The sequence below is a fragment of the Alternaria incomplexa genome (genome assembly GCF_024043165.1).
Source record: "Alternaria incomplexa strain BMP 0042 chromosome Unknown scaffold_1, whole genome shotgun sequence".
NCBI lineage: Eukaryota > Fungi > Ascomycota > Dothideomycetes > Pleosporales > Pleosporaceae > Alternaria > Alternaria incomplexa.
The window spans coordinates 1,579,128-1,595,293 of NW_026249850.1; the positions used below are offsets into that span (position 1 = coordinate 1,579,128).

Consider the following 16,166-nt stretch of genomic DNA (forward strand, 5'->3'; position numbering starts at 1 on the left):
TGTATGGCGCCTCAGTGAAATCCGCAAGGCGCCAAAACCTTCATATTCACTACTTGCGTACTATGGGGTCTAGTGTAACGACCGTGCGAGGGGGAACGTCCGTACAGATTGCGATTTTCTTCTCTCTTATTCCCACCCTCCCTAAACGCTGCACCTCAAACCGCTCATCTTAGGTGCCAACCTACAAGGCAAACTTTTCTAACTCAACCCTACAATGCGTCTGCGCGCCAGGTATGCTAATGAAAGAAGAAGCTACGACTCTGCGTCCGACAGATGCGATGTCGACCCTGAGCCCGACGATGCTCTTCTCCGAAAGTCACCAGATGCGGATGACGATATTCCCTCATCGATTTTAGATAACGATATTCTCTCACAGAGTTCAGATGAGGATACTATCTGCGTCGTTGTCGGTAAAGAATCAAATAAAAGGAAGTTCTTCATGGACCCGTACCGCATCTGTCATTGCAGCAAGTTCTTCCGCAACGCCTTGAGGGGGGGGGGATGGAAGTCAGCACAGACTCTCAAAGTCACTTTGAAAGAAGAGGACCCTAGGATATTCGCTTGGTATCTAGACACACTCTATGTACGCATGCTCACACGGTCAGCGTGTCCATATCTTGGCTAACGAAGAGTACATAGAACGGCACCAAGACATCCTTCAAAGGTCAGCCGTGGTCTTTCCAGCCCATGAGCGAGCTCTACGTCCTCGCTGAGATGCTCATGGACGACTCCACTAAGAAGGTTATCCTGGCGGCCATTCAGAAACGATGCGAGAGCCCTCAATTCGGCCACTCCCTCCCGGAGCCATCTGCAGTGCGTACTATCTACGACGGTACACCCGAGTCGAGTCCCGCGCGTCGTTTGATGGTTGATATCTTCTCCCAACGTGCAAGTAAAGAGCGCATTGAGCACTGGACGACGGAGAACTTGCCGAAAGACTTTCTCCTCGATCTGTCGGTCAATCTCATCGCCCAACGTTCCCCTCTAGATGACGATAATAGGGGACAAGATGAGGGCAAGAATGCTAAGAAGCGTGCAGCTGAAGAATCTGACGACGAATTAGCCCTCTATCTTGACTCGCTAAAGTCGCCTCCAAAGGTGAAGAGGAAGATCGTGAAGCTGAAGTTGCGTGCCGACGGCCATGATCGCCTCGCCTTTCCTGACAAGTACTCCGTGCTAGCCGATGCAGACTCGGGAAATACAAAGACAAAGGTCACTCTTGGTTCCCAACACGATACCGCATACATCAGGTAAGCTCTTGACAGTAGGTAACGCAAGCGGACATTACACTGACTTCTGCAGGGCTGAGCGCACAGCCGAATGGCAGACAAACATTAGCAACCTTCCAGGTGGTCCTGTTAAGCCGCAGATAATGACCGATGACGGCAGGAGTTGGTTCGAAACCGATTGAGAGTAAACGAGTCGATTGAGGAATAGACGCTATAGTAGTAGAAATATTGATGCTATTCATTCGTAGGACACGACTACGGATTCTTGGGAAAACAACAACGGCAGGAGGCTGGATGTGTTTAGTCCAGTCAATAAGACGAGAATAACTCTGACACCCGGTTCTGCATCTCGCTCACCACTTAGGAGTCTGTGCTCATCGTCGAAAAAGATGCTCAACTCAACACACATACGAAGTGATGAAGTCAGAAAGCTTTTGATAGATTACCAGGTATGTTGCTATCATATAGATCGGCAGCGAAAGACCCGTGGAGTGACACATGCCACCTCAACCCTGTAATCGCCATGTTCCCTCAAAGCGATGCTCTTTCTCGCCGAGAGCAGTCGGGGAGAAAGCACGTAAAGTACACACCCAATAAACCATGATACAACTAAATATACCGCTACGCCGTGCTCCAATATAACATGCATCCCACAAAGACAGTAGACCGACTTACAGTGTTGTGTTCTTTTACTCAGACCGCCAGCAAACCATGTCGTAGCGATTTCGGATTGATAGCATCCTACGACTAGATACGGTGCTTCTCCGATTCTGCATAGATAGTCAGCATTATGAGTGGTATGTGATGGAATGCACTACTAACCGAGTCGCGAGTACAGCATGTATAGTGCCATTTGGTTGCATTCTTGTGTACCCGTGATGGTAACAAGACGCTCGTTGCTGTTGTCGGTGGGCTCGTTGATCTTGATGACACTGCCACTGAGCTGGCGGATTTCATTGATCTTCGCACCGCCCTTGCCAATGATGGCACCGACCATGTCGTTGGGAATGAAAATCTGCTGGGTAAGAGGTTGGCCAGGCATGCCACCAACAGCTGCGTGTGGAGCGGCGCCGCCATGCGCAACAGGCGCTGCAGCAGGGTGACCGCCGTAAGGAGTGGGCGCTGCAGGACCACCGTAAGGACCACGGCTAGGCGAGCCAGCGCCGTAAGGCATGTTGGGATGACCGTACGGCGACTGCTGTGGAGGCTGTCCATGCTGCATGTGCGGAGCACCATAGCCTCCGTGAGCAGGAGTTCGCTGGGGTGGTTCTTGGCGACGGAAGTTCTGTGGGTGAGAGTACTGACCTCCAGCGGGCTGGGGAACGTATGGTTGAACAGACATGCCGCCTGGGACGACGTTGGCAGCCATACCACTACGGGTTGCATATTGGGATGCAGCCGGTCCACCGAATCGCTCGGTCAGCTGCTCGACCAAGGTCTGAGCAACATAGTACACAGCAATGTGCACAGCGTCAGCAACACCCAGTACGATCAACGAACGTTCGCCAGAGTTGGGAAGGAGAGTGTCAGATGCGTTCAACTTAGCGTTAGAAGCCTCTTGGATCTCGCGGATGCGGACGCCAGCCTTTCCGATGATGGAACCGATAAGGATGTGAGGAATCAGAAGACGCATAGGGTAGGCCTTGGAGGTGGATGTAGAAGGTGTCTCGAGGTCCTCCTGGTTGAGGGTGCGCACAATGAGGCCGAATGCCTTGGACACAGCATCAACTTGGCCGCTTACAGTAAGGATGCGTTCAACAGCGCCCCGAGAGTAGTCGCTAACGGTGCACTTGGCGCCGGACAAGCGACGAATCTGAGTCACATTTTCTCCGCCCTTGCCAATGATGGTAGCGGCCTCGCTGGTGCCAATGCAAGCGCGCACATGCAGCCAGTTGGTCTCGTCCACCTGCTGGTTGTGATTTACAGGCCGACCATTGGCACCTGATGTGGATTGGATAGGCTGAGTCTCAAGGATAGAGGGTGCGTCTGGGACAACAGTGTCGGTATGGATCGGCTGGGCACCGTTCTCGACAGCAGCTTCAGCCGCTTCGGGTACCACCTTTACGTCCTCTTGTGTGATGCCTTCCGTGGCGATGTCGTCGGCCTGGACTGGTTGCGCGATATCGATGTTGTCTGGGTTGGGCGCATCCTCCTTGACCATCTTGTCGAGAGCAGGACGCTTGGCATCGGGTTGGTCATTGGGTCCGGCAGGCGATGAGGGTTCCTCGAGCGGTCGCTTGGCCGAGGAAGCCGCGATGGTGGGTGACGCGGACATGTTTTCTGTTATGAGTTGTGGATCTTGAATTTGGAAACGGGTATGCACGCTCTTCACAGTCGAGGAGCGTTCAAACGGGAAGGTGAGATTTGTTCAATTGATCTCGATTATTTGCGACTTTATGTACAGCGGGGGCCGTGAAAGAAAGCGTGCTGTGAGGGCGGGCTGGAGGGAGTCGCGACAGTGCGGTGAAGGTGCGAGGAGGTAACGTCGCCGGGAGCTTGAAGGAGTTTGGAGCGTGCAGAGGGTGCAGTGGTCGGAGGAGAGAGGCCTCGGGAAGCGAGGGATCGGGTATGATGGTGCTTGTGATGGAGCGGGAGAGTCGGAAAGGGTGTGTGTTTCTTGGGACGAGGTGAGGTCGACAGAGGAAGAAACTGGCCCAAGTAAAGAAAGCTCGCTCGTCAAACCTTCTCGGCAACGGTCCGGCGTCTCAGGTGCGGAGAGCTCGAGGTTGCGCGCTTTCCTTCTCAAACGAGAAAGCAATGTTAGAAGAAGGGGTGGGCCGCGATGGAGAAGGAACTGTGGGCGATGGTTGACAACAGCAGGTCGTTTGTCGCGAGGGAGGAGGCGCAAACGATGCAAAATGGAGCTATCGCGGGGAGATCGGCGCTAAGTCTTGGCGCGTCACGTGTGGTACTACGACTTTGTCTGTGAATACAGGTAGCACGGCAACTGAGAGACTGTTGAGTTCCTCGCGGTGCAGCGGGAGCCTTAGTGAGTACACAGTTGAAAGGGGTGAAGCCCTCCTCGCTCGCCAGGCACCACTGGCCCGTTAGCGACATCGGTGGACCGCACTTGAACACACAGCCAGCCGGTCGGAGAAATGGCGCAACTACAGAGTGAGAGTCTCAGAAAGATACGCGAGCATTTCGAAGAAGCTCGGGGTCTGCAGGACGATGTCGTCGACTTCGACGCGTCCAGCACTGAGGCGCGTCTGGAGCAGACAGTGAAAGAGCTGCAGGCACGCGTGAAAGAACAACAAGCAGCGCTTGACAAGGTAACGCGATAAAGACGCGTCTAGAAAGGATGATACTGACCAAGTAAAAGTTGCGATCTCAGTCACATGTTGATATAGAGACAGCCGCCTATGCATCGGAAGATCCGCGTCAGAAGCTTCAGCAGCTCGCAGCCGTCAAAGACGCGTATAAACAGTTGAAGCCAACAGCAACGTACCTCCCCACCCAAGGATCAGTTCTGCCTGCATTGTTAGCAGCACGCACACTTCAACAGAATGTCCAAGGGACCAAGGAAGCCATCACAAGCACTCAGAGCCAACTCAGCACAAAAGAGGCCACGCTTCGTCGTGAAGAAGCCAACTTACACGATGCCCACCTTCTTACTCAGGCAATGCAGGATCGCATCAGACGGCTACGCTCTCAGCATGAAGATCGCTCTCAGAAGACTCCTGCTCAACTTGCACGAGAACTCATCGCAGCAAAGCGCGCAAAGAAGGAGAACTACGACGCGGAGATGCAGCGTCTGGGAGAAGCTATGAACAACTTCATCAATGACTACCTCTCTAGCATGCTTGCAGCAGAAGAGCTCGGCGGCCCTGTCGTAGGCGACATGCTCGACATAGAAGACGACACTCTTGCTGCCGGTTTCACAAAGAAAGGACGCGCAAAGTCATCGAAGAAACCAGTCTCAGACAAGACGCGACAGCGCAGGATCGATGAGATCTGGGGCAAAAAGGCTTCTCTCGATGCTGAAGAGGAGGAGGAAGAGCCGCCTACTGAGGCTGAAGCTGCGGATGCAGAGATGCGACAGTTGATTGAGAATCTGTTTGCTACTCTGATGGGACCAGGAGGTGGAAAGGCATACTTTCAACTGGAGCGGGACTCTGCGGCTTCACGTTTCTTGATCAGGGCGAAGATTGCGCAGTTTCACCCGAAAGATGCGAGGAGGTTGAGATTGATTGACTTTGGACGAGAGCTGGATGACTGAGGACGCTGCAAACTAATACTGCGGTCATCAACGCGCAAACCTGAGGAAACTGCATATGCTGAGCATGAAGCGACCTCCACGCATATTGGAGAGGTGTTGCCTCGTTACGAGACGCATGCCCCCCTTAGGCATACATTATCCAAAGCCTTGTCGGTCTCTCGTGTTTATTCAATCCTTCGGTCCATGTCTGCAAAGAGTCCCTCTCACCTGTGGCGGTGCACCTGTGTCCGGTATACACGCCGACATCGTACGTTACTTTTAGGATATGTCAATACCTTGGTTCCGCACAGCTCCGCTCCACACATGCACGCACGCCTCCTGCGGCCCACACATGCATCCCGCGCAACACATCATCCACAAGCCAGGTTTTGGGTCAGGATAACCCGGCTATCGCAAGACGCGCCCGATCTCCTTTCGTCAGTGCAGCGTCCCAAATGGAATCTTGACCCGACTCTCGGAGACACTGTTCCGAAGGGAGTAAATGTGGGATATTGGACATCGGAAAAGTACAAAGAAGGTCTTATCGGAGCAGTGGTATTGAAAGGCTGGGGGTTCGTGCACGTGCGCCTGAACGAAGGATTCCAGGGCAACGTTACCATGTACAATAATATGGCTCAATATGACAATGGGGATCTTCCCGTCCTGGCGCTTCCGCCGAGAAAATCTGACAGCAAAGCGATCATAGCAGTATCAGCACATGGGTGAGCATGTCTGTACGAGATTCATGGCTGCGAGGCCGCATCAGCTGAAGGTCACCGAAAAAGCACAACACCCGTATTCAACAACTAGCCCCCCATGGTCCTCTTCGGAGATCAAAGATAGAACCTTGGAAGAAGCAAAAAGCAGGTGCATGGAAGAATCGCCGTATGTATGTCAAAATTCCGAAAGGGACTGCCGGATGGAGCACGCGTCCTGGCGCTGTCAAAACCAAGTACCGTGCAGGTGACTACCTTGAGGATAACCTTGCAGCAACGCACACCGTGGGATCGAAACATGAACAGCTGCACACGGGGCTAATGCAGAGATGCATCAACGTGGCTCCTGTAGGAACAGTCTCACACCTTACATTGTCGCTTTTCTCCAATGCGCCCACTCGGCAGTCTTCCAGGCCTGCGTCAGTGGCTGATGCGCATGACAGCTTTGTCCAGGCCCTTGATTCGTTGCGAGTCGCAAACGAGATAACCACGATCCCAAACGCGTTGTTTTGATTCGAGGGATATTAGGTGCTTTGCTGCTACCATTTCAGCCGGAGGATGCGATCGCGATTGCGCGCGTAGCCTTGCCAATGCAGAGCGGCGGGTGGGAGATCTCGCGCTGGCTGACTGCTGCTTTACAGGTACCGGGCTGTGGGAAGCGAGCTGTGGAGACGGCGCCGAATTGTGCTGGCCAGATCTCCATCAAGTGCAAGCCTGGCCTGTCTATCCTGAAACACTTGTGGGTGATCAGGAGCTTTTTCTGACCGCATGTATGAAGTCATCGTGGAGCAAAGTGCAAACGTCTTTGTGACAGCGGGCATGAAGACGTTTTTTCGGCCTCTGTTCTCCGCGGTAATTTGGGCGCCATCCATGCTCGAGCCACTCGTGCGCACCCTCGTGAACGAGAAGCGAACAGGGGCTAGGGAAATTGCTGATCCCGCTTTTTTTTTCACCCACGCAGAATCTCATCCGAAATCCGGTGACTTCATTATGCATGATCGATTCACATATGATCGCAATACGGGGCTTCTCCCTCAGATTTGCATTGTTGACGGTCCGATAGTAAAGCCGACTTTTGTGAAGACATGGTACCATCTTAGTAGTTCTTGTTGCGCGGGATTTGGATCTGGGATCGGTAGTCCTTCCGATGCTCTAGCGTGTGGATGCGTACCAAACATGCACCATCTCGTTTTTGGCGCTCACGAGACCCGATCCTACCTTCCAGGAATGCATAAGTGTACCCATGTTGTGAAGCTAGACTGCTTCGCACAACCCCTCGATCTAGCACAAATCGCAATACCTAACCTCCACGTAACAGCATTGACAATCTTCCTAGTCTGCTTGATGCCCAGATGGGACTTACCGTAATGCGCAGTGCGGAATACTAGCGACTCTCATAGGCCCATCCAGAGCGGCATTTCATCGCTGTTTCAGCGCAGTGGCTGTGCGAGCTCACCATTGCTTCTGTGTCATCGGAGGCGTTCCGTCTGGCAATTGGGCTGCAGAGTCAGATTAAGCAAAAGTACACAGTAGCCAGCATACGCTAGGATCTGCAAACTACGGCTGATATGCTTACCCTACGGCAGAAGCGGGGTACCAACAATCTAGATTGCAGAGAAGATTGATATGTCGCCGAGTCTCCTGGAATTGGAATTGCGCTTGCTGCAGATGAAGCATGTTGGCATGTGAATTGATCAACGCCGTTGTGAGGGGTACGTAACACCTATCTGTGGCGGTGCAAACTCCTTCGGATTGCGTCTCGGTACACTTGCGTCAAGATGCACCACTGGGGCATTGACTAACCTTTTTGATGCCTCATAAGACGGGGAAAGAAAAATGCTCCATACATCTGTCGGCCGTGAGTCACAGTTCATCCATGTGCGCATGACACCTGCGTCAGCTGGTCGGACGTGTTCCACCATGTGGCACATACCAGCGTTCCCGAAGATGTGGCGAAGAAGGGTCCAGCCACAAGCACTCGCCACTTCCCGTCTCGCTTGAGTAGACAATATGTCGATCTCCGTGTAGATCCAGCATGCTCATTGGCTGTCACATAACGGTTTTCTCAGATAGCTTACACAGCCGCTATGATTAGAACGCCTCATTCCAACGTAGTAAAGTGGTCGATCGCTCGGATGCTTATGTAGTCGGTTCCGGTTCATGTTGCACCTTCGCTCCGTGATGCGCTTGGAAGGGAGGGTCTTCGGGGTCCGCGATAGGCTCTGCAGCGTTGCGAACGGTGGCGAACTTGTTGGAGCACGTCGGCTAGCTTTCCGTTGTGCTAGCGAGCTGTTTCTCCCGTTTGAGTACAGCTACGGGAGAAGCAACGGCAGTACCGGAACACTCTCCTTTGCAATCGTCCGGACGGCAAGCCCAGTTGCTTCCGAAAATACGCAAAGATGTATCTTTTCCTTGTATCATCACGCCACACCTGCATGGCACTTGCTCGGATACTGCAGATGCCCTAGACTATTTGTTGGAGCTGCAATCGGTACGATGGATTGGCGTTTCATAATTGCGATTGAATGAGGCAGCTACTCAGCAATAGACCTGCGAGTAGATCCGTTCGGTCCGTTCTCATTTGACGCGTCCTCTGTAAATGCCAGCGCATCTTTTGGACCCTGTTCATTCGGTCTGACTTATCGTTTTCTTTGGGTGTACCATGGTCGTGATTCGCGAGTCCTTTCCTGCAGTATGACATCAAGGCTCGGCCGCACAATCCTTTGGGTCGGGTCCCTGTGCTATCGGTATCGGCTACCATACCCACACTTCCCGCCAGCCCCCTCAATTACTCGCGTGGCAGGGGCCCCCGCCCAATCGCTGACAGGTGTACCAAACACTGTGTCAACATTGTCGAACTCTATGTTTTGCAAAGCGAAACCGATGGCAATCATCGCAATAGCCCTTCCGTGAATGTGTCAGTTGTTACTCGCGCAAGCCACCCATTTTCCAGAGCCCCTGTTTGGATAGCAGCGTGCGTAATTTCCGGAGACAATAGCGTGTCGGATGCTTGTTATACGCCAAGAGACTGAAATATCACTCGATGGGTCTGACATGGAGAAATCTGCCGTGATGGTGACGGTCGGAACAAGGTTTCTAACTTGGGAGGCGGACGGGGGGAATGTAGCGATCATCGCTATGTCACAACGTCAGTGGAGATGGGCCGCGGCGAGCGGCCCTGCTTCGGTCGGCCAGGGTGAGAGCGTGGACCTGACGAAAATTGTACAGGGAAGAGATGTCGAAAGATCGCGAGCGAAAATTTCAGAGCGAAAAGGTTTGATTAGGCTCGCAGAGGATATTGGGCATGCGCACTGTAGTGGACAGAGTTGCCATCCTCGATGTATGTAGTAAAGAAATTACAGTCCGAACACTCCCTCGTGTCGCGCGTGTATCTCGCTATGTCTTCATGATAGATCGTTGCTTTGCAATCTTAGCCGCTTGAAAGGTGAAATGGTAGTAGTATAATGGGTATCGTCGTCGCACCGGAAAGAAGAAGAGTAGAAGGTATCAACAAAGGAAATGCAGCAAACGCTCCCAATGGACGCGTGGTATCGAAAGGCGTTGAACGCCAGGCGGTGAAATTGAATCAAGTGATGCCAGTTCAGAAGCATCAGCAGCCCATGGAGACCAATGCAAAGCTCCAGGGTACGAATAGTAAAGGGTCGTGACAATCGGTGAAGTACCGAAACAGGGTATCAATGTTGAAGGAACGGCGTCTCGCAGGCGAGCAGTAGGCATAAAAGCCTAAAAGAGAAGGCGAAGTTCGTAACCGGTCGAATGAACATTTTCCGTGACGCTGATGTCGCCATCAACTTGAATGTCGGTAGGACCCGCGTCCCATTCGCGTTTCATGGCATGCACCGGCGGCGTACCAATCTCGTGGAACTCGGCAGTCATATCCTGTTGCTCGGGTATTCTGTTGACGGCATCGTCGTCCATCAAAATTTGCAGACCCTTCTGGTTGACGCGGATAGTCCGTGTGACCTTGGTTGGCTCGATCTTGATCTTCATTGCGATGCTTGCAACGAGCTCCTTTACAGTACGCTCCATCAGGTAGACTGCGCGGAAGTAGTTGTCGTCGGGTTGCCGACCAGCGAGGCGCGGTTGAACGAAGAAGCAGGCGACGGGCTTCAGCATCGGCTCTGGAGGCGGTTGGTAGGTTTGATCAACCCCAAGGGCTTCAATCCATCCAGACAGTGCGTGGTCATCAGAATATGGCCGTTGAACCTTGGTTGGAACGTCTGCGCCGCCTTGGATGCCATGCGTCCCTTTGAGATCACCTGTGGCCGTCTGTGGCATGCTGCGCCATTCATTGGATGACATACGCGATGGTGGCTGGTAGGGCGCCGGACGCTGGAAGGAGGTAGTCCGGCGCTTCTCGGAATGAAGAGACTGAGAGCTGGGGGTTGGCGACACAACAGACGAAGCTGCTGTCTGCGACTCGGGAGCTTCCCACATAGGCGCGTCTACGTTGGTGTCGAGCTTAGACAGTTCTTGAGGAGTAGCGCCGAGGATCACTGGGTGAAGGTCTGGATCGTCCTGGTCCTCGCCCTTTAGGTACAGGACACTGACAGGCCTGGTAGAGCTGAACATGTCTTGGAGCGAGGCGAGCTTGATGTGAAGGTCTTCTTCGGCGGGTGCGCGGCCTCCTTGATTGTCGCTTGTCGAAGACATGGACCAGGTCCTCTTGTGTTTCGGTACCTTCCCAGGTCGTTGGCTCATACTGCCCTTGGAGATTGATCCACTGCGTTTCCGCTTGCCAAAGTCCTTCATGCCAGACTCAACCTGTGCGATCTGCTGCTTTAGCTTGTCGATGGTCTTCTTGACGTGGGCAACATCGTTGGAGAGCTTCCTTTCGGCACCGTGGTCGCGGAAGAGCTTGACTTTGCAGTAGCAGAGCTCACCATCTGGCTTTTGGGGCGACGATCCAGTGGCTTCGGTGACCATTTCAGTCTTCGCGCATAGCCGGACGGGAATGCCTTTGACGCCCTTGGAATGGCTGAAATCGGTGGAGAGAAAGTTGAAACGCACGGCTAAGGAGCACTCGGGTGAGGAGTTGTGGGTTGGTGTCCAGGTGACCACGAAGCCATCGAACGAGGAAGACTCGAGTTCAACCCTGGGTCGTCCTTGGATCTCGCCGCCGCTGACTTGGCTGGGATCCACAAACTCAACTGCTTGAAGCCGCCCACCACGCTGGTGGGCCTCGTTGGTTCCGCGGCCCTCCTTCCACAGTTGCCAGCAGGATGCCGGTCTCTGGCGCTGCTGTTCGTCTTCGAACGAAATGCGGATGAAAGTCCTGTACTTGGTCGATGGAGACGGTGCTTGCGTAGGCGCCGTGTCCACCAGGGAGATGGAATAGGCCTGTCCCTTGTTCAAGTAGGTCACAGGGACTTCGTCTGATTGCTTGATCATGGCCGTTGGAGCATTCAGAGTAACATGGTAGCGGAAGCTGGAAGAGTCAGTATGATCATGGCGTGATGCAGATGGGGTGACCGACTTTTGATTGGGTGGAGGGGGTGCTGGTGCGACTGCAGCCGCCATGCCGTCGTAGGAATGGGGTGCGTAACCGATCAGAGGCGACTGCTCTTGCATCTCGACTTCGGGGACCATGTTGTCCATGGACGAGTCCTGGTGGGTTTGCGTCATGTTGCCCTGGTCGAATGCAGAAGGCTGGTGCGTGAACTGGTGCGGTGCAAATGATTGGGAATGCTGCGGCTGCATGCCAAAGGGATTGACATTCTGGAAGTGATGCGACCCCAGGGCGTGGGGATTGAAGCCATGGAGATGGTTGGCAGGCGCGACCTGGCCAGCGTGCAGTGCGCCTTCTGAAGTGGGAAGCGAGAGGGGAGTTCCTAGGCCAAAGCTGAAGCCGGGCGTGTGGAGGTCGCCGGCCTGGCTGTGGTAGAGCGTGTTGGTGCCGCCGGGCGTCGGGGTGTAGTAGCCCGGCGGTTGGTTTGCGAAAGAGGTGAATGCGAAGCTGTTGGGGTCGAGCAGTGACGGAGTGAACCTCCACGGCTCATTGTTCCCGCGCGGAGTCGGGTCCTGGTCCTTGATGTCCTCATGGTCGAGGTGGCTGGAAAACATGGAGTTAGCAAAATGTTGGGTGCAGGTGCAAATTGGGCGTCGGCGTTGTTGACGTTGGTGATGGTGCCGAGTGACATGGGATGGGGGGATCTCGGAAAGACGTACCGGGAGGGGTGCGCGACATCAAGCGCATCTGCGAGCGTGTGGCCGGGCGGCCCAGCAATCGAGTGCGAACGCTGCTGCAGATGGGGGAACGTGGCCTTGAAGTCCTCGAGGAGCTTTCCGTCGGGTTTTTGGCTGTTGAGTCTGCGCAAGTCAGTATGTACTTGATGACATGCAACGCGACGCGCGCAAATCACATGCGGGCTTGGGCGCGGGCGGGACGACGTACCTATTTCGAAACATGGCATCGGACGCACTCGCGGAGTTAGGTGTGCAGGACTTGCGATTGCATCTGGCGGGACGGTGGGATAAGGTCGGAGACTGAGCAGCAAGGCGTGCGGCGGCCCTGGGTTATGAGATACGGAGAGCAGCTGCCACGAGAAAGACGAGCCTTTGGGGTCAAGCCACACATGTCCAGGGCCGGTGGTCAGACGTCTTTTAGCTAGCAGCTAGCGACCAGAGCATCCACAGGGCCTGACGGAATTGCAAGAGGGCCGCGCGTGGGCATGGGTGGAGCGTCGGGTCTAGGCACACGGTCCCTGCTGCTCTAACGCTACGGTTTTGCATGGCCCTAGGCGGCTTTGGTCCGCCGCCCTACTCTGTGCGCGACGTGCTGCCAGACTGATCACCCACCGCCCGGCCTGCACAGCCACAACCCTACGGCAGACGCGAGCCGGCCAGAAGCCCTCACGGCCGCATGGGGAGCTGATAGTCGCTGCGTCTGTCGCCATCCCGCACTCCAAGCGCACATCCGCCCATGGATGCTGGATCGCGCGGACCCAGCCCGATGTTTCTCGAATCCACTCCAGTTGCTACACCAGTGCGAGGCGCTCGTGCGCGGCTCCAGTGGCTTGATGAGTATTCCGTGCCCTGCCCGCAATTTGCTCGTCGCGACAAACGCTGCTCGCACACTATGCCCCCTTTGTCCTGCGAGACTGTTGCGGCGCCTACGGTGTGCGTTGGCGCCTCAATGCGAAATGACATATGCCGGCCAGCTCCCGTTTCCACTTGTGTCCCGAGACTGCAAAGCCCTGGTCTCGCTCCTGTATTCCACGCGGCAGACGTCTCTGCCGCTGCTCGCCCTACCATTCCAGTCTGCTGCCGGCCGCCTTCCCCTGCGTTCGAGCGCCGGATCAGAGACGAGGATTCCACCCCGCCAATTCGTCAAAGTCTATCGCCCAGGCCAATCCCACTGACGCCCGTTGGCCCTGTGTCGCTTGCGCTTACTCGGAAGACTTAATTCTTAACGTTATTTCACTACCTGTCAGGCCGAGATTAAGGAGTGGTTAGCGGGCGTTATCCCGAACGCGTTTCTATCCACCGACTGAACCATCAACGGCTTTCGTCATCGCCAGGCGCTTGGGCTTTGCATCTGGAGCCGTAAACGCATTGCAGCCACAAGAGCGAACGTCACTGCCTTATGCAGTTACACCAACCGCACTGCTGGCTGTTGCATGGAATGCTAGTCTTCCACGGCCAATCGCACTGCTGGGGAAGCCTCGTCCGGTAGGTCCAACGGAGGATTCCACTGACGCAGCGATCCTTGTGTAAAAATAAGTGTGGCAACAGTTACAGACGGTGATCGACAACGGGAACTCTCGACGAATAAAACGCCTCGCGCATTATCAGGTGGCAGAAACCTTTCAGTTAACTCGGCAATGATCGCCCGACTGTGGCACATCTTCGCACTCGCCACACTCAACGCCACACCTTGCTGATCACGCCTCAGAACAGAGTAGATAGCGAACGACGCGTAGGCTTGCAGAATGGAAGGAGCTGGAAAGGCCTTGTTCATGACTAGATGTTGCGATTAGATTCGAACAAGTTCAGAGTCCAGCCGAGTAGTGCAGTGCTCTGGCGTAGTGTCAATAGCCGTACCTCCTGAGCGATGCATTGGCCATAAGCAATCTAGAGTGAGGTCACCTCCGTACAACCGCGTCCGGATAGGTTCACCTCTCGACGCCGCCTTGTCATTGTGACAGCGCTTTGCGGGAAGAGCAGCAGTTGCATCGTCTGATGTGAGCTGCCAGTTTAGCCATAGGCTGTCATCTCGCTAATTGACGCGACTAATTTTGGTTATTACATGAAAAGCACTGCAATCTTAGACTGACACAAACTCGATCATCACAAAGCTGTGACGGACGTACTTGACAATAACCGTCGAATTATTCTCTTTCAAGTATACGGGATTTAGCATAACCCCACCATTTGTTGTAACGGTGTGAACGCTCCGGTCGGGACATTTCATAGTGAATCAATTATCCTTTCTGACGTTGGCGATTAGAATGCGTGGTACCGCACCATGTCTGACAGTCGAATCAAACTCAAACCGACGCGCTGAGTAACCGGCATGAAACACCAATCGCTGCCCGATTTGCCCAACATAACTCTAAGATCTCGATCACGAGTATATCAGACCTCCATTCATCAAACCGATGACGTTTTCTTTGGAACACCATGGCCCGGCCTTACCGAACTTTGTGAATTGTTCACTCGCGAAAGCGAAAGCCTCGGACTACCTCGAGCTGACCAGTGACGATGATTGACTTGCATCACTTGCAGCTCTCGCTGCTGCAATAGCCGTGAGCGTGTTACGCAGTCCTGTTCCACTATGTTGGTTCCTCAATACCGACGGAGAGTCTGGCATACGTAGACTGTTGATCGAACTGTTCCTGCTCTGAAGCTCCGGTCGCATGCTTCCGATCGAGTTTTCGCGGAATGCCGTAATAACACTTGAGCTAGACCCACGGCGGCTGTCTTGAGTCCTTGCATAAACCGACTGGATGCTTGAAGCGGAATCTGCTCGACGGCTACGACCCAGTGTCTGCACAGGACTGGGAATCTTTGAGTGCTTGCCCAAGTCCGCACCCAGAGTTTGGGACGATGAAGTCGATCTGATTGAGCGCGTATCAAGCGCCGGGCGTCCAGTACGCATGAGAAGGGGGGTGTCTGAATCATCAGAACCACTCACATTGGCCTCTCCATCAAGCGCCTTCAATTCCTCCGTGAGTGCTTCAAGCTGGTCAGCCCCAGGCTCGAAAGAGAACTGTCGGCGATGCTTTTGGTTTGTGTTGAGTTGGGGCTGCGACTGGAATTTTCGGAGGGTGTTCCGCGGCGCAAGGCTTTGGTCAAAATACTCGTATGTTCCATTGTCAGAGCTGGTTTTTTGACGTGGGGTCTGCGTATCATTCTCTTCGACATGTGCCGTCAACTTCTCTGCCGATCTGGTCTGCGAGAACAACATCATGAGGCCATGATTGAAACTGTTCACCTCTAGACCTCGACGTCTTGCGACAAGTGTGCCGAGTGCCCGAAGAGCGACAAGAGCTTCGCATTCGGTGGCTGGCTCCATGCCGGTGTGCTCCAGAATCGTCATCTCGTCAGGCAAAGGGTCGCCAGATCCTCCCGAGAAGCCAGAAGCGACAGAACTAGTAAAAGATCGAGAGGGCCTCGTCTTCTGAATGGCAACGAGATTGAGCTCGCTCTGGACTTTGCGCGACAATGTAAGATTCTTGCTAGTTTGCGGTGGATTGCCTACAGGCAACTCTTCCATGTCGTTGGTGAATTGCGTTGACAGGACGGCCATCTTTCCAGAGGGGGACGACGGCCGGTTTAAAAGCGCTGTGTAAGGTCAGCTAACATACGCAGGGTGTGTGAGTTGGTTTGGTTTAGGAGAGGAGAGTAAGCGAACGTATTTCGCCACCACCACGATAGTATACCGAGAATGTCTTCGCGGTACTATCGGCGGTCGAGTGGTCAGGCGCGAGGGTTGTGTATGCGGCAACGAGAAGTACATAGTACGCCTAAAGACTCACCTCTCTGACTCATTAACTTGAT

At 54.1% G+C, this 16,166-nt stretch overlaps 5 protein-coding genes across 5 annotated transcripts; 2 read left to right on the forward strand and 3 right to left on the reverse strand.

Moving 5' to 3' along the window:
* Positions 1–214: 214 nt before the first annotated feature.
* On the forward strand, positions 215–1,411 carry J4E90_000573 (uncharacterized protein; the record flags this gene model as incomplete). The annotated part of the gene is made up of 4 exons (XM_051430169.1): positions 215–231; positions 469–583; positions 640–1,250; positions 1,303–1,411. The coding sequence occupies 4 exons, from the start codon at positions 215–217 to the stop codon at positions 1,409–1,411; spliced, it is 852 nt and encodes a 283-aa protein (XP_051295656.1).
* Positions 1,412–1,976: 565 nt separating this feature from the next.
* J4E90_000574 (uncharacterized protein) lies at positions 1,977–3,504 on the reverse strand (the record flags this gene model as incomplete). Its single annotated transcript, XM_051430170.1, has 2 exons — positions 1,977–1,999; positions 2,052–3,504. 2 exons carry the CDS (start codon positions 3,502–3,504, stop codon positions 1,977–1,979), a joined length of 1,476 nt encoding a protein of 491 aa, XP_051295657.1.
* An 823-nt stretch (positions 3,505–4,327) lies between these two features.
* Positions 4,328–5,448, forward strand: J4E90_000575 (uncharacterized protein; the record flags this gene model as incomplete). Its single annotated transcript, XM_051430171.1, has 2 exons — positions 4,328–4,501; positions 4,552–5,448. The coding sequence occupies 2 exons, from the start codon at positions 4,328–4,330 to the stop codon at positions 5,446–5,448; spliced, it is 1,071 nt and encodes a 356-aa protein (XP_051295658.1).
* Positions 5,449–9,887: 4,439 nt separating this feature from the next.
* Positions 9,888–12,572, reverse strand: J4E90_000576 (uncharacterized protein; the record flags this gene model as incomplete). The annotated part of the gene is made up of 4 exons (XM_051430172.1): positions 9,888–11,592; positions 11,641–12,216; positions 12,333–12,473; positions 12,559–12,572. 4 exons carry the CDS (start codon positions 12,570–12,572, stop codon positions 9,888–9,890), a joined length of 2,436 nt encoding a protein of 811 aa, XP_051295659.1.
* A 2,272-nt stretch (positions 12,573–14,844) lies between these two features.
* J4E90_000577 (uncharacterized protein) lies at positions 14,845–15,915 on the reverse strand (the record flags this gene model as incomplete). The annotated part of the gene is made up of 1 exon (XM_051430173.1): positions 14,845–15,915. One exon carries the CDS (start codon positions 15,913–15,915, stop codon positions 14,845–14,847), a length of 1,071 nt encoding a protein of 356 aa, XP_051295660.1.
* Between the last annotated feature and the right edge of the window lie 251 nt (positions 15,916–16,166).